This window comes from Ambystoma mexicanum, chromosome 11, assembly GCF_040938575.1.
Source record: "Ambystoma mexicanum isolate Mex_15411 chromosome 11, UKY_AmexF1_1, whole genome shotgun sequence".
NCBI lineage: Eukaryota > Metazoa > Chordata > Amphibia > Caudata > Ambystomatidae > Ambystoma > Ambystoma mexicanum.
In genome coordinates this window covers 1,100,546,576-1,100,569,037 of record NC_090934.1, presented here as the reverse complement: position 1 = coordinate 1,100,569,037, position 22,462 = coordinate 1,100,546,576, and the positions used below count along the sequence as shown (strand labels likewise).

At 51.1% G+C, this 22,462-nt stretch overlaps 1 protein-coding gene across 10 annotated transcripts in view; it reads left to right on the top strand.

Moving 5' to 3' along the window:
* The window catches only part of HERC1 (HECT and RLD domain containing E3 ubiquitin protein ligase family member 1), a 3,379,312-nt gene that overhangs the window by 2,871,530 nt on the left and 485,320 nt on the right, over nucleotides 1-22,462 (top strand). For all 10 annotated transcript variants that reach the window (XM_069624399.1, XM_069624403.1, XM_069624396.1 and 7 more), the window contains exons 62-63: nucleotides 8,634-8,699; nucleotides 8,794-8,919. In XM_069624399.1, coding sequence (XP_069480500.1) covers nucleotides 8,634-8,699; nucleotides 8,794-8,919 — 192 coding nt within the window. The remainder of the gene's footprint in view (nucleotides 1-8,633; nucleotides 8,700-8,793; nucleotides 8,920-22,462) is intronic.

Genomic DNA, 22,462 nt, shown 5'->3' with positions numbered 1-22,462 from the left:
GGTCCCTTCACAACGTCCGACCCCTACGCCCTCTGCCTCTGGTGCCTTGGCCCAGACCACACTGGAACGGTTGCACCACGTGTGATGCCCTGCCTCCTCGTGCACGCTCAAGAAGCGACTAGCCATGTCTGAGGGGGCGCCTGTGCGCAGCACTACCGGCACCACAGCCAAGGGCACTCCGCCTACCAGGGCTCGACCTGAGGTGCAGGGACAGCCACAATCACCACTGCTCAGTGTACTGGTGGAAGCAGGTCCCAGCTCAGCAAGTTCCACGACGCAGACACGTGGCATGGAGCAAAGTAAAATGGCCACTGAGCTAGACAAAAAAAATGGCGACTCACCTGATGCCTTTTCCCTTCGGAGACCAGGCAGGAGAACTAGCTTCCAGGTGGGATTGGTCACTCCCTGTCACTTGGTCCACATCCTAGTCATCCACTTCGCAGGGCAGTTGCACATCGCCCTATGTAGTGAGACAAGGCATGCCCAGGACACAGCAGCCTCAGGACCCTAACCCCATGCCTATACTATCAGGCACCCCTCCGGCCTGTGAAAACAGGTTCTTCGAGAAGTTCCTCGCCCCCATGAGATCACCACAGATGGGTACCATCATAAGGGTCATCCTCCCTGCTGTAGAGCCGCAAGCACCCACGGCCACACCGCCCCTGGGTCCAGCAAAACCCCTGGCTCCCATGCCTGTACAGGTCACGGCTCCCCAAGCTCTGCCCCCCTCAGCAGATAATCTGCATGCCACAGCTGCCTGCGCCCAGCAATCCTCTGCTTCGCGGAACCCGCAGGACACGGACAAGGAGGAGGACCTGGAAACCCAATTGCCAGCCAAAGCTTTTCACGAGTGGCTGGCTGGCCTTGCTGAGTACCTAGGAATCCCACAGCCACAGGTGGAACAACCGAAGGTGGGGGTACTGGCTGAAGTTCTCACCCTGCGTCCTACTTCTAGAACTGGAATGCCACTTCAAAAAGATGTCGTAGAGCTTGCCAAAAAAGGTTGACCCAACCTACCGATAGGCGTCTTGTCGCTAAGTACAGGTGAATAGAAGGGGACCCCCTCCTATTGTCGGTTCACCCTCAACCACACGCTTCGGTAATAGCGGCAGCATCACTATGCTCCAAGCCACAATCCTCTTCGGCGACTTGAACCTCTGCACTCCTGGGCAAGGAGGAAAAGCTTTAAGAGGTGTTCGGGAAAATATTCATTCTAACGCCACTTTACACCTGCGCCAGGCCAAAGCCATGTTGGCGGCTGTAAACCAGAAGCTGTGGGGGGAAATTGCCGATTTCCTCCCTAAGCTCCCCAGCCACAGCCATGCCCGCTTCAAGGCTGGGCTGGTGAAGGCCAAAATCCTGGCACAAAACATAATGGAGTCCACGGTGGCCCACATTGACACTTCAGGGAGAGCCATTTGTATTACCACGGGCATGAGAGGGATGGCTTGGCTCAGGGTGACAAAATTCAATCCAGATGTGCAGGAACGCATACTAGACCTGCTTTTCGAGCAGGGTGACCTATTCCATTCAACAACGGATGAGGAACTTGATAAGAAAAAGAATAGCTCACAGACAGCGAAATCTTTATCCTCACTAAGTCTGCACCTAAGACCTACAGCCAAACGCACCAGCGTTCGGACAAGGGTCGGCCCTTTTGTAGGCTTCAGAGTCTTCCAGGAGAGACGGTCCAGACAACCGGACAGATCCCCTAGCCAGCACAGGCGCAAACAGCATAAGGCGGCTAACAAGTTTTTTTCCAGTCCCTCTCCTTAGCCCCAGCTTCAGAGGGGAAGAAGTTGCGACAGGCCCATCCAGATACACAAGTCTCTGGTGGGGGCAGGCTTGCCCTTCACGTACACCGCTGGCAGACAAAGTTCACACACCCTTGGATCCTCTCTGTAGTATCCATGGTCTTCCGGCTCCCCATTCCTCCTTCTCCTCCCCTCTGCTCCCGCAGATTGGTACAGCAAATCTGTTGTCGGAAATCCGCTCGCTCGTAGCAAGCCAGGCAGTAGAGGAAGTCTCAGCCTCGCATTGGCCATGGGCTGCTATTCACAAATTTTCGCCATACACAAAAAGAACCAGGCTGGCCTGAGAGGAGTTGGACCATTCCACCTTGAACCTTGCCCTTCCCCTCCAAAAGTTCAAGATGGTTACTCCAGCCTTCATAGCAGAGACATTGTGTGTAGGAGACTGGAAGTGCTCCCTGGATCTGAAAGATGCTTACCTACACGTCCCAATCTGGAAACCCCATCGGTCCTTCCTGAGGTTCAGGATAATGGGTTTTCACTTTCAATACAGGGTTCTACACTTTGGACTCAAGTTCTGCCCCTAGGGTCTTTACAAGGCTAATGAACACAGTGGCAACCCTACTCGGGGCACAGGGCCATCACATTTATCCATATCTAGACGACTGGCTAGTCAGGGCGAGATCTCTAGAGGCTGTCCAGCATATGGCCTCCGCCCTCGTGGGTACACTATACAACCTGGGATTTTCTATCAATCTAAAAATATCACTGTTATTTCCCACGCATAGTCGGACCTTCCTGGGCCTTATCTGGGACATGAGCTCCGAGAGGATCTTCTGATCGGACAAGATTGCAGCTATCAAGAGGGCCACTGGACATTTTCTCAGCAGAGCGTGACCTCAGCGTGGTGGTACCAACACCTACTGGGAGTCATGGCTGCATATCTCCTTGCAGTGCCACATACAATGCTCAAAATGAGGAGGCTGCTGCTACACTTTTCAGCCTCCTGGAACCAGGAGAAGGTATCTCAGGCAGAGCAGGTCAGCATACCACAGCATCTCCACCAGGATCTAGTCCGGTGGGGTACAGAGAACTACCTGTGGATAGGCAGGTGCTTCAAACAACCAACACCTCAGGTCACCATTACGACAGACTCCTCCTTAGAGGGATGGGGGCTACCCTGGGCAGCCACAGTGTCCATGCAGTATGCTGCCATCAGGAGCAGCTGAGGCACATCAACTGGCTCGCGATGATGGCTCTCTGGCTTGCTCTCAAAGCCTTCCTACCCATGATCACCAGCAAGGCGATTCTCATTCAAACAGACAGCTCCACCTGCATGTATTACATCAACAAGCAGGGTGGCACCAGGTCCCCTCCCCTCTGCAGACTGGCGATCGACATTTGGGAATAGGCTCTGGTGGACAACATGCACCTGTCGGCAGTCCACCTCCTGGAGGAGTCCAACCTAGAGGCGGGCAGACTCAGCAGGCTGGGCGCGGACAACTACGAATGGCAGTTGAACGAGGGGGCCCTTGAAGGGGTCTTCATCAGGTGGGGTCATCCGCAGATGGACCTCTTGGCCACCAGTACCAACAGGAGGTGCCCCCAGTTCGCCTCCTGGCTGGGGCAAGGCAGGGGTTCACTAAGCAACGCAATTCAGATCCCGTGGAACAACATGAACGCGTACGCTTTTCCCCCCACTCCCCTGGTGCACAGGTTCATCTGCAGGATCAGGTAGTCGTGGGACCTTCGGATCATCCAGATACCTCCATGGAGGCCAGCAAGACCCTGGTTCTGGGAACTTATCAACCAGTCGGACCAGGCCCCGGTAGACCCCCTGCTGGGCCCAGCACACCTACTCTCTCAGCAGGGGGGCACAGTGATCCACCCCTCCCCGCAGAAGATAGCCCTTGCAGCGTGGTTTCTGAAAAGGGCACCCTGAAGCATCGGCACCTGTCACAGACTAACTGGCCATTATACAGGGGACTAGGAACAACGCTACCAGGAGCCAGTACAAAAGCAAGTGGACCAGGTTCTGTCACTGGGCAGAATCAAAGGAAATTGATCCGTTGACTTACACGTTGGACATTCTATCCTTCTCTGCACACTCAGGGGTGCAGGTTGACACATGCTACACGTATCTGGCAGCCCTTGGAGCTTACAAGAACTCGGAAGAGGAGGTATTTTCATCCTCGAATCCGGTGGTTAAGAGGCACTTTGTGGGCCTGACTAGATTGATCCACCTATGAAGAAAACACACCCGGTGTGGGACCTCGGGAGTGGTCCTGGGCGACCCGGCGCATAAACTATTTGAGCCTATGGTGTCCGCGGACATCAGTCTAGTTACCATTAAGACGGCCCTGCTAGTGGGCCTTACCTCGGCACACCAAATCAGTGAAATGCAGGCGCTGGTGGCTTCACAGCCATATATATTTCACATGGACATAGTGGTGCTCAGAACGGTTTATAGTCAAAATCTCGAAAACAAAATCTCGAAAAAAAGCACGAATTCAAAATCTCGAAAAAAAAATCGAATTTTTTTTCAATGCGTTTTTTTTTCAAAATGGGGGGGTTGCCCCCCAACCCCCCTTTTTTCATTTTTTTTTTTATTTTACCTCTTTTTTTTTACTTACCTGACCCCAAAAACATATATAAATAAATAAATAAAAAATTCGATTTTTTTTTCGAGATTTTTGTTTCGTGCTTTTTGTCATTCGAGATTTTGTTTTCGAGATTTTGACTGACCACCGCTCAGAACACACCCTGCGTTTTTACCTTAGGTCGTCTCCTCTTTTCACCCTAATGAGGAGATAGTGTTACCGACATTCTTCGCGCACCCTAAGGATGACGTTCAGAGGATATTGCACTGTCTGGATGTCAGATGTGCGCTAAGATTCTACCTGGACAGGACCAAGAGCCTCCGCAAATCAGACACGCTCTTCATCACCTTTAGGGGGTCAAAGCCAGACTATCGGGCTTCCATGGCTTCCATCGCAAGTTGTATGGTTATGGCCATCATGGAGGCGTATGAGAGGCAGCACAAACCATTGCCAGCAAACATGCATACCCACACCATCAGAGCTAAGGCCACCGCAGCAGCTTTCCAAAGACATGTTCCGTGGCAGGTTATCAGCAAAGTGGCTATGTGGGCTACTCCCTCTGCCTTCTGCGAGCACTTCTGCTTGGTTGCCAGTGCCAGGTCGGACGTAGCATTTGGTCAGGCAGTGTTAAGGAACTTGTTTTCTTAAGAGGGACAACTCTCCACCCTGGTGCTACATTCAGTTGTAATCGCACATACAGTATGTAGAAGAGGGGATGGGACCTAGGAGTAATTATAAGTTACTCACCGCAGCTCTCCTTATTGTCCCGACCTGTTTGTTTATGGGACCCACTACAGGCTTTGCCTTTCCCTGGTGGCCCCCGCTCACGTCACAGTCCCTCGCTGTTGCTGAGGAGACCCTCCGCTGTCAGGTATGTGCCTCAACGTTCGCCGAGGGGGGTGCAGCGAACGTCTGCCTCTGAGTGTGTAGGGTCATGGTAGCACTCTGCTGCTGGGGTCAGCGTTTCTCTCTTTGCTTTGCCCCAGAGCCAGCTTTTACACGGGGCGAGATGCTGCTGCCGATCCGATTCCCCCAGTTTGCATCCCTGATCTGCGTTGGGGAGGAATGTATTTGATCTTCCTTTAACTCCACTTGCTAAATTGCCAACTTTAATTCGACCGGTACGGTGCACAGAGAAGGGTGACTTCACTTTCCGGCAGCCATCTTGGAATCGTGTAGATTGCTCACCTTTAAGGTGATTTTCCTGGTTTGCCAGGAAATCCCTTCCTTTATATGGGGCATTGAGCTTCAGGCGTTGTCAGTTAAACCTATTTACTTGGTTTTCTCCAAGGACAAGGTGATGTTGGGAGTGTAGCGGGTCCCCTTGTAGGAGGTGCCCTAGGAGAGTGGCTCAACTGATTCATAAAGTCGGAGGTTACGTTGTGACAAAGAGTCGTAGAATGTTTTAAATAGAAGTGTGTGTGGATGCTTGGCGGAGTGCATAAGGGTTAGGAATGGTGCTCCCTTACATTTCCTTAACTAAAGTTCTTTAGGGGAGGTGGGCCTATCCCTTTCCAAGATGGAAGGGAAACATGAGCAAACTAATTGGGTGAAATCTAACAGTGAGGCAGTGTAGATCCTTCAGTTGGATTCTAAACTACCTTTCATCCAGGGCGTCAAACCAACAGGTCACACACAGTTCCAGGGAGCTGAAGAATTCCCTTTTTAGAAGAGAAGATAATCCAATGTCTTGATTGAATTCTGAAGAACTCAACATTTAAGAAGAACTGAAGTGACACCAGAATGCAAGATAAGTTTAAAACTATAATTCAAGACTGTTTTTGTAGTAATTTAATTTATGTAGAAACCTATCAGGCAGAGACTTCCACATCACTGAAGAAGGCTCTCTCTGCTAATCCGGGGGTGAGTGAATGAGAGAGGAACATTAGTGATAAGCCACTCGGAAAACGGTGTGTGACAATTTTGAGACCATTCTTTCTTCCAAAGGTTGTGTCTGTTGTTCACCTCTCCATAAGATCTATCTTCCTGTCTTTTTTTTCTCCACATGACCAATCCAAGGCAGAGGAACGATTCCATGGGCTGGTTCTGGTGTAACCCCTTCAGTTAGATTGTCTCTCAGACTAGAGGCCCGGAAAGATGTCTAGCTTTTCGTTGGTTATGCTGGTGCCCGCGTTGGCCTGGCTGTGGCCAAACAGACCCTTTCAAGGTTGATCATCCTTGTGACTACTAGGGCCTCTTTGCAAACGTTTGCTAAACATTACCGCTTGGATTCTAAGTCTGGCCAGGGGGCTTGTTTTGGCATGGTTGGCCTTCAGAGTTTTCAGCTTTAAGGTGTTTTCCATCCTCCAGATCTACATAATGCTATAGTATTCTTTCAAAGATGAGGAATCTGTGGGATGACAGAATCCATTAGAGGAGCAAATGACTTGCCTCTGTAATTTACTTTCTGACAGATGTTTCTTCCACAGATGAGATGCATCATTTGTTCATTAATTTGCTAGAACGCCAAGACATTGGTCTAGTCATTAAGACATTTCTTCCTTCCGTTGTTGGGCATGGCTATGCTGATCCAAATGGATAACACAACTTGCATGTATTATAGAAACAAACAAGGAGGCACCAGATCCCTCCTGTTGTACAGTTTGGAAGTGGAAATCCGTGAATAGATCATTGGACACCATATCCTCTTCAAAGCCACCCATCCTCTGGGGATAGAGAATGCAGAGGCAGACAGGATTGAGCCGACATGCACAGATCAACCACAAGTGGAATCTTCATCATTCCATTTGCAGATTGACATGTTTGCTTTGGTGACCAAGACGAAGTACAGGACAATTTTGTCACTCATTCTTTGGTCCAAGTGGCAAATGTATTAATGTCTACCATTTTTATTTTTACCCAGAGTGGTTTTCAGGTGTAGAAACACCCAAAACTCTGATTATACTCATAACTCTACATTGGCTGGCCAGAACATGGTTTTCGTCACTTAGTAGAACTGGCATTAGTAGGCCCAATCTTTCTCCCAGTGTTTGCGGAGAATATCACCCAGGAAGAGGGGAGAAAGCATCACCCCTCCACTCAATTGCTGAGCCTTCTCTGCTAGTTCCTAATGTTCTAACTTTAGGGCTCCTTTGAATATCTGATGACCGTTTGTGGATAATACATGCTACTAGGGAGTCAACGCGCTTCCAATAAAAGAGTAAATATTTTAGAACTTGCCACTGATAAATTGAAAAGGGTGTGAAATCCTCTGAGTGCACTATGTATCAGGTGCTATCTCGTGTGTATCTTTACTTAGACCACAACAGTATGGCTTAGAAAATGTACCAAGATGGGATGAAGAACTTCAGCAGGGAGGACAATCTGTTTGTAACCATTGATGGCTCTCAACTGGGCAAGAAAGCCTCTTAAAGTGTCTATTGCTCCTTGGATAGTACCTTGCTTTCAGAATTGATCTCTTTACATGCCAGGACCTTGCCTAAAGGAATCCCAGCTCGCCTTGCCAGTGCTAAAGTGGCAGCTGTAGCATTTCAGAGACGGGTCCCGTGGGAGGTCATAACAAAAGCAGCCACTTAGTGCTCCCCGATCAGCTTTTTGCAAACATTATTGTTTAGACGCAAACACTACAGCACACTCTAGGTTTGTCCTGTATGTCAGGGATCCAGGAAGATCAGTTCTTGGTAATTATGGTTGAAAGGGGACGGGACGTAGGAGTATGAAAAAGATACTCGCCATGAACCACTATACTCCTAGTCCATAGTGACCTTTCTTCCGTGCACTTGACCTCCATTCTCCTAATTAGAGTAGTTAGTTACCCCATCTAACACTGGGGAAAACGGGCTGATGGGCTTTTCGGTGGGTGAAGTCAGCATCTGCCGGGACAACACCCATGTGTTTGCCAAATTCAAATTTGGAGGATATTTTTTGCTCTACAATATGGCAGTCCCGTCCAAATTGAAAGGATACCTATAGGTATTTAGGAAAGGGGACTATGGACTCCAAGTACAGTGTCACTACGGTAAGCAACTTTCTCAATCCATGATTGCCAGGCTCAGCATCAGCTGTGGAACGCTTATAAATAGAATGTTGTTATGCCCCGAACACAAAGCTTCAGAGAGCTATGGCCATCTTTGTGTTGGGCTCCACAGCGCTCCCTTTCAACTCCAGTTTTTACCAATGCCTACAATCTCCTTTTTCACATTTGTGTTTTACTACAATTCTTTTCTCGGTATGCTGCATAAAATGGTGTAATGAAAACATTAGTGTACAGTGTTATAATATGCACAATAATTAACAAATTCAACCTTGTTTATGTTTTTAGAATAACAGCAAATGGATAAACGGAATGGATGAACAGATTATGTCATGGGCAACATCAAGACCAGAGGTGTGTAAAGCGCTTCAGTTTATTTTCCACCACATTCTACAGCAATTGCTCATGTTTACAGTTGTTCACCCCATCTGTTACGGTTGTTTTTCAGGATTGGCACCTGGGGGGTAAATGTGATGTTTATCTTTGGGGAGCAGGTCGACATGGACAGCTGGCAGAGGCTGGTCGAAATGTAATGATACCAACATCAGCACCATCGTTTTCCCAAGCACAGCAGGTAATTAAGGGAATGTGGTATATGTAGAATAGTTCAGACTTTTATTTCAGTACTGTATACTTTTCTTTCCTAAGTGTAGTGAACGGATTTAATGCCGACATTGGATTCAATGTCAGTGCAAGTTGTACAACGTATGTGCTTCTATTAACCTAAGCAAGTATTGCGTTCCGTCCACTTTTGTTTTCCATATAGCTTTCTCTATTTGTTCTTTGCCTGCTATTGGGAGAGGGGCATGGGTTAAACTGTCAGTATGGGGACCTCTATGGTGAAATCGGGGCTTTTGTGATAAGATGCACAGATTATGGAACCTATTCTGCATTTTAAGGCAAATGTCCCTCCACTGTTTGATTAGTTTCTGTTGTTCAGACCGGTGGAATCTTGCTAAATCTCTGGGGGGGGTTTCGTTGAATAAAATGGTGTCCTTTTATTGGCATGTGTTGCCACTGTGACGTTTTCCCTTTTTGCCCATTAAATGCGTCTTCCAAGAAGACATCTCTTTCCTTATCCTCTTCTCCTTTCTCTCAAAGTGCTTTTTTACTTCCCCTCCATCTACTGCATATCGGTTACCCCTTCAGTCTAGCTTTGTTTTCCTTTCATTTTTTTCATTTGAAGAAATCTGATTTATTTTACTACTCGTGCGTCCCGTCCCCTTTCCTCCAGGCTTGTGGGCGTTCCCCAACATGGGGTTGGTACTGTTAGGGAGAATTCTCATTTCATGGCTAATTTCCCTTACCTAGTAAGTCCCTCAGCAGCTTTGCTGGATCTCTGGAGTTATTTCTTTCCACTTGGTAAGAGTGTGAGCTTTTTCCCCACTCTTACCCATGTTTTGCTATGTGTCTTTTACCTGTTTTTATGATTTTGGGCTCTGGAGTACACCACTTCAGTGGCCCCCTTCTTTTGTGTGTTACACAGCACCTTCAATTCCAGTGACACAAGGTTGTTGTACAGACTTCCCACCGACTCCATTTCTGAGGCCGACTACTGTCCCCCAGAAAAGGGTAAAGTTGCCATTAACTTTACTTAGTCAATTTAACTACAGATCCAATACACCCCATCTTACATGGAGTACTGGAAGGGGTAACTCTTAGCCCTTTTTATCTGTACCTCCTAGAGCATTGTTTCGGTCTTAGAATTGGCTGGTGGCAGTGGTATCTACCCTAAACTTTTCTACTGCGGTTATCTTATATAAACGTGGTAGTATTGTAGGCTATTGTATTAGCCTCAAACTTAAACCCGCTTGACCAAATACTTTTTCTTTTGGCTCCGGTGCGGTTTATTCGCCATTTCTTTTTGTTAAACTCCTTGTGTTCTACTTTGTGCGGCAAACCAGGTTTGCCTTCTTTGTTCACTGTCTTTTGGCAGCCTTCTGCCAAGAAGCCCTCCTCTAGGCGCCTGGGTGTCTAGGTGGGCTGAATGTGAGGGAGGGTGTAGTCACCCCCTGCACAGGGTATCCTAGAAAACCCAAATCGCACTTTTCCATGATTGGCTTAGGTGGTTGTCTGGGCTGGACAAACCCCCTGCTGTGTGATTGACAGCCAGGCTGTGTGAATGGGGGATTTTTGCATAAAAGGCAGGTCTCTTGGCTGGAAGTCAGAGAGTCGCCAATGGAACTACAAGGAACTCAAGAGAAGCGGAGGGGAGGTCGACTGCTGCAACTATCCCGTACCAGTGAAGCCCTGCTGCAGTCCTGAGCTATCTCCCCTTCAACAACCAAGAGAAGATCCAGTCCGGAGTCTTCTTCCCTTGAGCGTGGTGGGGACAACCAGCTCGTCGTCTTCAGTCAGAGGAATCCCTTCATGGTCGAAATCGATGCACACTGCTGTAGTGGTCCGGATAGCCACCTGAAGAGCGCCTCCTGTTTTTAAGGAGCGCACCTTTTATTCATCGTCGCTGCTGCCGGCCTCATCCCTGTGTGGTGCAGACGCTCTCATCGTCCTTCTTCGTGCCGAAGCTCCAGGAATCGTGGGTCTGCAGGAAACTACCAGGAACAATTGCCGTGGCACCAGCTTCTTCCTTTAAGAGAGGTACTGTGTCCTGCTTGAGGAATTTGGGTGAATCCCTATTTCTCTTCCTTAAGGCCTCTCCTTACTTTTCCCTCCTTATAACTTCCGAACATTGACAATATCAAAGTACTCTTGGCTACGTTGAATCGCGAACTGTCCGACTGTGTGATCCTCGACAACAGGCACCCGGTGTCACTTGACCCTGACTCCGGCCCTTTGACTCTTGAATTCCTGTCTGAGTGTTCTTCGATTTTGTCTGCCTAACTATAATATTGCCTATGATTTTTGCCCCCAACTCCCTCTGGTTATCTCAGGTGCTAAGTGTGTTTTTGCCCCGGTAGCATTTCTTACAGCGGATACGCGTTTATTTAGTAGACCGAACTGTCAAAAAGTGATCGCAATGGTATTCACGGTAACGTGTCTTGTTTCATAACACCGGTCCGTCCAAACACAGGGTACTTACCCTGATTTATACCGTACCAAGTGAATTGGTTAGTTGTAGTGTATTTTACGTGTCGTTTTGAATTTAATAGAAGTGTTGTGTTTATAACAAATGGTTTAGAAATAAATGTACTTATATTTTTCTACCTGAAACCTTGAGTCAGTGTTTGCTTGAGTCACAGTAATTGTGGTCCCTTTGTGTAATCTCTGCTACTGCTCATATACTCTTGAGATAAGCCTGGCGGCTCCGCTACTGCTACCACTGTAACATAGTAGTACAGGCTTGTACCAAAGGTAAAACTTGTATTGCCACCTGTAGTCTTAATCGTGTGTAGTGGTCCCGAAGGGCACTGCAAGGGATTCTGCCTAACAGGTACCGAAACCTTTGGCAGTGGAAAATGGAGCTTACCCTTTAAATTTAGTTTCGGATTCTTGTTAATCTGCTCTGAGTCACATGCTGTGCATATAGTCCGACATCCAGTGGTAACTGCTGAGTATTGCATCTCGTCTGTCGAGAATCGAAAGGGGACGTCAACATGGGTGTGCCTGTAACACTATCCCTAACGTGACATGTAGTGTACCCAAAATCCCTCACCCGTCGAGTGCCTCATATTGTTTTTTTCCACCCATTATACTGGTCGCCTTATGCAGAGCCCTTCAAGAGACATTGCTATATTGTTATATTTATCGAATTTTGGTCATTTTATCTTTTACCGTCTCTTCCCTCGTCGGCTGTTTCCTAACCTCCGCCAAAGCCTGCTAATTCGGACCTTCAACGGCAGTTGATCCGGTCGGCGTTGCCGACCACGTGGCCGGGCCTTCTGGCTGGCCTACACAGTACGGAGAGTGGGGTCGGGGTGGACATTTCCTTTTTAAGAATGCCTTTCCTCTCTCTTGGTTCCCTTGGTCTTGTTGTCACTGTGTTATTCCTGCGCTATGGACAGGACTCCATTTATATTTTGTCCTTCATGCAAGGCAAAATTCCTGTGGAAAGTCAAACACCTTAAGTGTAATAGGTGTCTTCCCCTTAAACACAACGAGGCGGCCTATGCGGCTTGTAAGCTCCTGCGTCCCAAGACCCTTAAGGAGCACTGTGTTAGCGGTGGGCAGCCTACGGAATGTCACAGGCCGAGAGTAGTTCCCCTGCCACCGAGTGTGATGAAGGGCTTAGTGATGACCAGGGCTTCAATTTGGAGGCCATTGACCTCACGGTGGAGCGCACTCGCTCCGTATTGTCCGTCCCCGGCCCCAATAGGCACAACGTGAGTCCTGCTATGGGGACTGTACTGTTAGGGAGAATTCTCATTCAATGGCCAATTTCCCTTACCTATAGAGTCCCCCAGCAGCTTTGCTGGATTTGAAGGGTTTGTTTCTTTTTACCTGCTAAGAGTGAGACTCTTTTTCCCACTCTTGGGCATTTTTGCTATGTGTTCTCTAGGCTATTTTTGTGTTTAATGCCTATGGGATCTTTCTCAACCCCATAGGAACCATCTTTATTCACGTGTTACACAGCACCATCAATGCAGTGACACAGGGGTGTCGTAGCGACCCCCAAACATAGACTCCATACCGTGGGACTGACGACTGTCTCCCTGGGCATGTAAAGTCCCCAATGACTTTACTAGTCAATTCCTATGAAGTAAACCAGTACAACCCATCTTATTATGGAGGTACTGGAAGGGGTTAATTGTTTTTCCCCTATGCTCATTTTCGAGAGGGTACCCTAAAGTCCCTCTCTCAAAAGTTTATGGCTGGTGGCAGTGGTTACTACCTTTTAATATTCGACCGCAAATATTTCTCTATGGGATTTTCCGATTTGTTCGAGGCTACCACTTTTTCTGACAGCCTCTAACATACCGCCGGTGCATTTTAATATTAACTTTGCTACGGTAGGTTTTATTTGCCAGAACTTTTATCTAACTTCTTTCTCGTGTCTTTCTCTACAATCCTAACCCAGGTCGGGGATCCTTTGTTCGTCCGTTTGGTGAGCTTCTGCCCAGAAGCCCTCCTTCCGGCGCCACTGAGTCTGGGGTGGGTCCATTGAGTGGGAGGGGGAGTAGGACCCCTGGACAGGGTTGCCTTCGCAACCTATGTCGCACTCTATCCTGATAGGCTGGAGGGTCTCCCGCCAAGATGACCACTCCACTGTGTGAGCGACAGCTAGGCTGTATGAATGGGAATCTTTTTGCATAAAACCAGGGTCCTGAGGACTGGAAGAGCAAGACGTCGCCACTGGAACTAAGAAGCCGAAGAGGAGAGAAGCCAAAGACATCTGCAACGACTGAACCACCAGTGAAGCCCTGCTGCAGCGTCTCACCACTTTTCTCCACACGACGAGAGGAGATATTCATCTGAAAGTTACTTCTTCCCTTGAGCTGGTGAGGCCAAACAGTTAGCCAATTGCCTTCCTGAACCTGCCGTGGTTGAATCTCCAGTGCCCAGCCCTTGGAGACCGGATAGCCAGGCAGCTATCGACCCGGACCGCAATTAAAAGGAGCGTACCTTTTAAACTTTGTTTGGCAGCACCACAGCTGGTTTCATCCCTGGGTAGTGCAGTACCTCGAATCTTCCTCCACAACGAGAGCGTCTCTTCCTCTGCTGGACCCCTCGAACTGCAGGAACTACCAGGAACAACCGCCAACGCAGGAGCCACTTCTCCATTTTAAAGGTACATTGTTCCGCCAGGCCGCCCTTTCTTCGCGATAGTACTAAAGGTGTTTTAAATCTTTTACCTACCTGTTGGGTTGGCCGCCCCTTCTCTCTTAACATTGTCTTTTCAAACTTTTGCAACCACCATTTCAAATATCGTTAACCAAAGACTTGACTGCAGCTATGAGAACATTTTGCTCCTGGGCCCTTGCCCTGTACCTCTAACTTTGGCACAGGCCTATTGACTCTGGTCACATTTGTTAGACCTGCCTTCTCGAGATTGATTCTCCATTCCAACTGTGTGGTGCACTCCTTTCTTATAACTACTTTCTTCCCATTGTATAATCATTGTGAAATGCCATTTTGCTCAGTTTTCATTCTAAGTATTGCTTATATGGATGCACTGTCTTGCTGAACTGGTTCACAACTGATGGGAAGTGTTGCTAGGGTGTATAAGAATCTATTTCTGAATAACTTGTGCTTTCCCTCCCTTGTGAGGAATTGTTAGAGGATCCCTTGTGTGTAGTTTTCACTGCGCCATTTTGCTCAGTTTTCACTCTGGTTCCCTTGGTCTACAATTCATATAGGGAGTGTGTATATTTTTCCTTGACTTAATTTAACTTGCTTGATACTTGTGATACATGTGTTTGAATAAAAATGTATAAAATAAATATATATATACTTTTTAACTACAAAGCTTTGGTCCGTGTTTCCTTGTTTCATAATCTACTAGGCCTAATGCGTAAACCCTGAATATTGCTCATCTCCCTCTAGAGATAAGTCTGACTGCTCAGCCACAGATACCAACTAAATCTTTGTGGTACAGACTGATACCAAAGGGGATTTATTGCTCTCACGTGTGGTCCTAATCTTGTGTACAGCTCCCTATGGGAACTGCCCAGGATTCTGCCTAACATGTACATCCCGGCAACAAGGACGCACATTCTTCCCACAGTAAAAACACTAACCCCGGTCTGTCTTCGACAAAACAGTCAAGTCGGTCCATAGTGCCAACGGGCCCACCGGAATCTTCGGCAGTGCTCGCCGATCCTCATGATCGGCAGCCCTCCCCGCAATCGCGGAATGCTTCTGGGCAGTCAAGATCAAAGGGCGCTACCACCAATGTTTAAGCGACCGTCGAGACGCATCAGAAGAAGGTGCCGATGCTGCACAAGTCCCCGGTTATGCCGAAAACAACCGGCAGCCCAGTCCAAACACTTTCCTGTGACACCAAGTATTACCGAAAGCTTCGCTAAGGTCGTTTCAGCGGCAAGGACAACGGTCGAAGGACTCGTCGAAACCTAAGGATAAACCTAAGGACTCATCGAAACCTAAAAATAGGCTTACGGACGCGTCCAAAGACACGCCACAATCACCAGAACCTCAAAAAGAATTTTCAGAGAGGCCTGTGTCTCTTTCTTCGAAGTTTAAAGAAAAATCTTGACGTTCTAGAGAAGATGATCAGCTAGCAGAGCCTTTTCGACCCCTAGACTCCCCTGGTTCCTCATTATGGACCAGGGAGAAGTATGAGGGGTTTATGAATAGGTTAGAGGGATTTGTGGAATTCTCAGAGAAGTTCACACCCAAAAGGCCTCGAGGAGAGCCTTTTTACTCCTGTGGCAAAATTTCAAAAGACCTTTGATTCCTCTCAGGAGGACGAGATTTATGACCTCACCGAAGATGAGATCCCTGTAGACCAAGTCATTCAAGATGAATACCCCTTTGGGGACTCTGTGGGTGATCCTATTGACCCCCACAGAAGGTTTGGAAGACGACCACGACCGGCCAGTCGACCCTCATCCTTGGGCGTCACCTACCCCAGCACCGGAACCGGACTCCCTGTGCATGGATTCCCCCCTACCACATCTACTCAACAGGCCTCCCCAGTTGACGACCAGATGGTGTTTAACGCTATCTTAAGGAGGGCAGCGGAGCATTAACAGATTGCTACTCAGGAAGCTGTACAAGAGGCTGATTTTGTTGAGGGCATCTTGAAAGAAAAGCCACCTGACAGCCAGGCTATTCCATTGACTGAATTCAATCAAAAAAAGCTTGGCTCCTTCATTGTTGACACCCGCCCTAACAGAGGCTATCAATCCTAAAGTTGAAAAACTGTTTCGCCCTTCCCCTTCTGATCCCCTCTACATCAGGGGACATGCTACTCCAGATTCCCTGGTGGTAACTACAACCAGGAAGAGTGTGGGGGTCCCCCTGCCCACAGGGGAAGCGCCCCCTGTCAAGGTTGCAAAAGGTTATACGCACTGAGGAGAAGAGTCACAACTGCTGCAACATTTTCCACTTGCATAGCTAACACCACCACTTTGTTGGCTAGCTATTCAGACGTACAATGGAACATGCTACAAAAGGGCCTTCAAGAAGTCTCTGGACTGTTGCGGGCTTGCCTGCTTTCCATTGTAGCTGAGGGCAAACAGGTTAATCGCAGTATTCTCAAAAATACTTTGGATGCGGCAGAAACAGCTGGCAGGACCTTGGCACAAGGTACCCTCCTGAAGAGGCACGCTTGGTTACGAAACTGTTGTTTCAAACCAGAAACCCAAACTTCATTGATAAATGAGCCAGTGGAGAAGACCAACTTATTTGGGAAAGCTGTTGACGAGGCGCTTGAAACTGCTAAAAAGGAACATGACACCCTGTTAGGGAGAATTCTCATTTATGGCTAATTTCCCTTACATAGTGAGTCCCTCAGCAGCTTTGCTGGATTTCTGGGGTTATTTTTTCCACCTGGTAAGAGTGTGAACCTTTTTCCCACTCTTACATGTGTTTTTGCCATGTGTATTTCAACTGTTTGTGTGATCTTGGGCTCTGGAGCCACACCACTCCATGAACCCAACTGTGTGTGTGTGTTACACAGCACCTTCGGTGCAGTGACACAGAGTCGTCTCTAAGACTTCCCACTGACTCCATTTTCCTGGGGCTGTCTACTGTCCCCCAGAAACAGGTAAAGTTGCCATTTCTCCAGCATGGGGTCTGGCATGGATTCACATGCTCATGAATATTCCCCGTCGTCAGGCTGGGAATCCTCGGTAAAGAAAAAACCAGTATCAGTTTCGTTTCTGATCTGTCTTTCGTAGTAACAACCAATCACTGGTCTCTGCGTCATACTGACCACAGCCAATGACTGCCCTCTACCTAAGCACCGCCTCTGGCAGCCATCTTCAGATTTTTACCGCACGTTCATGTGTTGGGATCCTCGTGCTATTGCTCTCGAGCGTTAGTGCTATTTTTCGCGCTTTTTCACAAAAAACTTCGATTCTTTCGGTCAAAAGAGCCTCAAGCTCCACCGATCCTACATCCGATCAACGGGGACCCGTGTCGGATTCGTCTGTGCCCCTCAAGGGTGAAAATTTCGTCGAGCTACACTTCGGAGGACTCCAGAAGCTTCTCAGGCCCGGTCTCGGAGATGGCCCAGGAGAAGGGAAGCTCGACGCCCGGAAAGCTGTTCAGGGTCTGCCCTGGATGCCAGCTGCAGAACGTCTTTAAGGAGGACGAACACTCTTTCTGCCTTTACTGCCTTCATGAGGACAAGACGCACGTGGAGAAGGACTGTGCGTTTTGCGGCAACATGTCGGAACGGACCATGAAGGACCGCCATCAACGTCTCGCCAACTGGCTGGAGGGTAAGAGCCCGTCTGGCGAGAAGAAGAAGAAATCCGAGCGGTCTTCTAAGACCTTTGAGGGCGCCCCGGCGACGGGGGCCCAACATAAGGCTAAGCACCGCGAGTCCGCTGGCACTGGGAGCGCCGAACGGTCGGGCTCTACGGGCGCGAGCCAACGCTCTGGGTCGGGTAAGAGGAAGGCCGAGCACCCGGCGAAGCTCCTGGAGAGGCCCCGGTCGAGCTCTAAGGCAGAGGAGGAGCGTGGCAGTGCCCCCTCCCTCAAGGATAAGGCGGTGAGCGCACCTAAGGTGGTGAAGGCCTTGATCCATCCGACCAAGCCCTCTATCGAAACGGTCGCGGCGGCCCTGGCTCAGCCTGTGGAGGCTGCACCAGTGGTGGCGACCTCGGGGCCCAGAATCTCCCTGCCTCCTCGGAGGGAGTCTTCTTTTGTGCCCATCGATAGGACCCCCGTGAAACCCTCCGTGGGGAAGAAGAAGGGGGGGCAGGGCGTCGTCGTAGATTCGGCCTCAACCTCAGAAGAGGAGCTGATCGAGGTCTTAAGCCACGGCCTAGGCGTGGAAGAAGGCCAGCCCGTCGGAATGGACCCCGACGCAGGTGACGACGACGACATCGTCGAGGATACCGACGGGGCCCCTGCTCGCCCGTCGGACTCCCCTCTGCCAGCGCCGCAAGACAACTCGGCGGCCATTTTGTTGGCCATACAGTCCTTATGCTCCGAGATAAGGACGAGGCTACCGTTACCGACGGAGGAACCTCTCCCGTCGGGGGATCCAGAACCGGGACCTTCTGGTGTTTCCCCTACCAAGAAAAGAAGGATCCATCCACCACCTCCTTTTCAACCGTCGCGCCCCGTCCAGCCCTCCTCCCCATCCACCCGAGGGGATGATACGGGGACTGACACGGCAGCGACGGGTACGGACGACGAGGCATACGACGAGGATTTTCCGTCGTCGCCTCCCGCCAGGGCTTCTCCGCCCGACGAGATCGGATCTTTCCACTCCATGATCTCCAGGGCTTCCGAGCTTTTCCAACTCTGCCCTGAGGAGAAGAAAAAGGAAGGCTTCCTTTATCAGCGGCGCGAGGCCAAGAGGAAGACGGTCCTCGCAGTGCCTCTGTTGGACGACATTTGGGATGAGGGCCTTTCCCTCCTCAAGAACCCTTCCACGACGCCAGCTAGAAGAGACCGGTACGAGAAAAAGTACCGGGTCCCGGACACGGCCCCCCTGTGCCTCCGGGCGCAGCCTACCCCGGATTCCGTCGTCTCCGCGGCAGCCAGGAAGAAAGCGGGGGGGGTGCGGCCTCCACATCGACTTCCCCGCCGGACGGCGAGGGAAGGAAATTGGATGCTATGGGACGTAGAGTCATCTCGTCGGCAGCGACGACGATTAAAGCGGCCAACGCCTTGGCTATCGTGGCTCGCTACGACAGGGAGCTCTGGTACAAGATAGCTCCCCTGCTGGATTTTCTGCCGGACGACAAGAGGGCGGAGGCCCTGGAGATCCTGCAGGAAGGTGAGGTGGCCTCGGACCACGCCATCACCGCGGCGACGGACATCGCCGACACTGGGTTCCGCCAGCTGGGCAACGGCGTTTGCCTTCGACGTCGTGGATGGCTCAAAGCTACGGACTTCCGGCAGGACGTCCAGACCAGAGTCCTGGACATGCCCTTCGACGGGAACAATCTGTTTGGGAAGACAGTGGACGATTCCCTTCAGGCCATCAAGGCGGATACTGAGACGGCCCGGGCCCTTGGAGTTCTGCAGCAACGACGGACGCCCTTTCGGAGCAGCGGAGGCAAGGGCGCCTCCAAAGGTTCCGGCGGCGGTTTCGCTTCCTACCGTCAAGCGGCCCGCTCGTCGTCGCAAGAGGCCTACAGAGGACGAGGCAAGTCTAGCGGACCCCGCCGTCGTCGCCAAGGAGGTCAAGGCGGCAAGGCCGCGTCCAAGCAGGATTGAACCGGCCGTGGGGTCGGGCCCCCACCGAAGCACCCCGGTGGGAGGCCGGCTGGCGGGCTTCGTCAGCGTGTGGGAGTCCATCTCCACCGACCGTTGGGTGCTGGACGCCCTGGCCCGGGGCCACGCGCTCGAGTTTCAAAGATGGTGCCCGCGCGTCCCCCCCGTGGCCAGGAAAGAACTTCACGCCCCTCAACTTCTCCTGGAGGTAAAGGCGATGCTCAGGAAGGGCGCCATCGAACTCGTCCCAAAGGGGCTTCGGGGCTCCGGAGTCTACTCGAGATACTTCCTCGTGAAGAAGAAGACGGGAGGATGGCGCCCCATCCTAGACCTGCGACGTCTGAACAAGTTCATCAAGGCGCAGAAGTTCCGGATGGTCACCCTCCAGCACGTCCTGGGTCAGCTGGAGGAAGGAGACTTCCTATCGTCGTTGGATTTGGAGGATGCCTACTTCCACATTCCCATCCTAAAGGGGCACCGGAAATTCCTCAGGTTCGTGGTCCAAGGGCGTCATTACCAGTTCAAAGCCCTTCCCTTCGGACTACGGTCGGCACCCAGGGTATTCACCAAGTGCCTCGCACCGGTGGCGGCGCAGCTGCGCCGCGAGGGGATTCACGTCTACCCCTACCTGGACGACTGGCTCATCCGCGCCAAGACGAGGGAGCTCGCCGTGGTCCACACGGCAAGGACCGTCCAACTCCTCACGGACCTGGGATTCTCCGTGAACTACGCCAAATCCCACCTGGTGCCCGCGCAAGTCGCACTGTTTCTGGGAGCGAGGCTCGACACAGTGTCCCTTCTGGCCTCCCCGTCGGAGGAGAGGACCAGGACCATCTTGGGCAAGGTGCAACGGATGTTGGTGGCCGACGCGGCCAAAGTGAGGTCCATCAAGTCCCTCCTCGGGATGATGTCTTCCTGCATCTACCTCATTCCCATGTGCAGGCTCCGGATGCGCCCGTTGCAAGAATTCCTGGATGCGCGCTGGATCCAGACGACGGGCAGCTTCGAGGGAAGGGATCAAGCTCGACGAGAGCTTCCGACGAGCGATACGGTGGTGGGGCACCCGCGCGCATCTGACGGCGGGCATGGACTTCCAGGCCCCAGCCCACCAGGAGACTGTGACCACGGATGCCTCCCTGGAAGGGTGGGGAGCGCACACCGAAAATCTGCACGCAAGGGGACTCTGGCTCCCGACGGAGAAGTCCCTGCATATCAACGTCCTGGAGCTCCGTGCAGTGTTTTGGGCCCTCAGGTCCTTCCTTCCGTCCCTCAAGGGCAAGGTGGTGAGGATCTTCACCGACAACACCACCACCATGTTTTACATCAGGAAACAGGGCGGAACCAGGTCCCCAGCGCTGTCCAAGGAGGCGCAGGACCTGTGGCATTGGGCCGTCGCCCAAGGGATTTTTCTGGTGCCGTTTCATCTGGCAGGGATAAAAAACACCATCGCCGACTCACTCAGCAGGGAGCTGCGCTCGTGCCACGAGTGGGAACTACGGCAGGATCTGGTGGATCGCCTCTTCCGACGGTGGGGCACACCCCAGATCGACCTGTTCGCGACGGCGACGAACACCAAGTGCCGGAGGTTCGCCAGCAGGTTTCCCCAGACGAGGAGCATGGGCGATGCTTTCTCGTTCCCCTGGGAGGGCCTGTTCCTCTACGCGTTCCCTCCTTTGCCTCTGCTAATCCGGCTCATCAACCAGCTCAAGAGGTCACGGTGCAGGATGATCCTCGTCGCACCTGCGTGGCCGAGGCAGATATGGTTCCCGGACTTGCTGGACTTGTCAGCGTCCCCGCCGATCAAGCTGCCGGCGGACGCGGATCTACTCTCCAGGGAAGGAGGCGCCATCCTCCACCACGACCCGAAGTCGCTGAACTTGCAGGCCTGGCTCCTGCAGCGCTAGAGTTTGGAGGATACGACATACCGGCCGATTGCAGAGAGGTTCTTGCAAAGGCCAGGGCGTCCTCGACTCTTAAATGCTACGGACACAAATGGAAGAGGTTCTCTGTCTGGTGCCGCGCACAGAAGATTAACCCTCTACGGATTACGGCTCCCCAAGTACTGCCGTACCTGCTGACGCTGGCCAAAGCTGGTCTGGCACACGCGTCCATCAAGATTCATCTTGCTGCGATCTCCCGATACACCAGAACCACGGGGCGGACGTCCTTGTGGTCTCATCGTCTGGTGAAAGAGTTCATGAAGGGACTGTTCAGATCGTTCCCGCCGGTGAAGGCTCCGGCCCCGGCGTGGGAGCTCAACGTGGTGCTGACCAAGCTCATGGGACCTCCGTTCGAGCCTCTGCACTCGGCCCCGTTGAAGTTTCTATCGTGGAAAACAGCTTTTCTTGTGGCCATCACCTCCGCACGACGAGTGGGAGAGATCCAGGCCCTTTCCTGCAAGGCCCCGTACTTGACTTTCCACGACACGAGGGTAGTGTTCAGGACGCACCCCTCCTTCATGCCCAAGGTACCGTCGGACTTCCATCTCAACGAACCCTTGGTGTTACCTGTGTTCTTCCCGTCGCCTTCGTCGCCGGCTGAGAGGACTTTGCACTCGCTGGATGTAGCTAGAGCGCTGAAGTTCTACGTGGACCGCACGAAGGGTTTTCGGAAGACGTCACAACTCTTTGTGAACTTTGGACCTGTCAATCAGGGGAAGGCTCTCTCGAAGGCTTCCATCTCCAGATGGCTCTCCGGCTGTATCATGTGCTGTCACCGGTTGGCAAACCGACCGCTGCCTGGCCGTCCGAGAGCCCATTCCACCAGAGCGATCGCAGCTACCACGGCGTTCCTATCTGGTGTGCCCCTGCTGGACATATGCAGGGCTGCTACGTGGAGGTCGACGCACACCTTCACGAAAT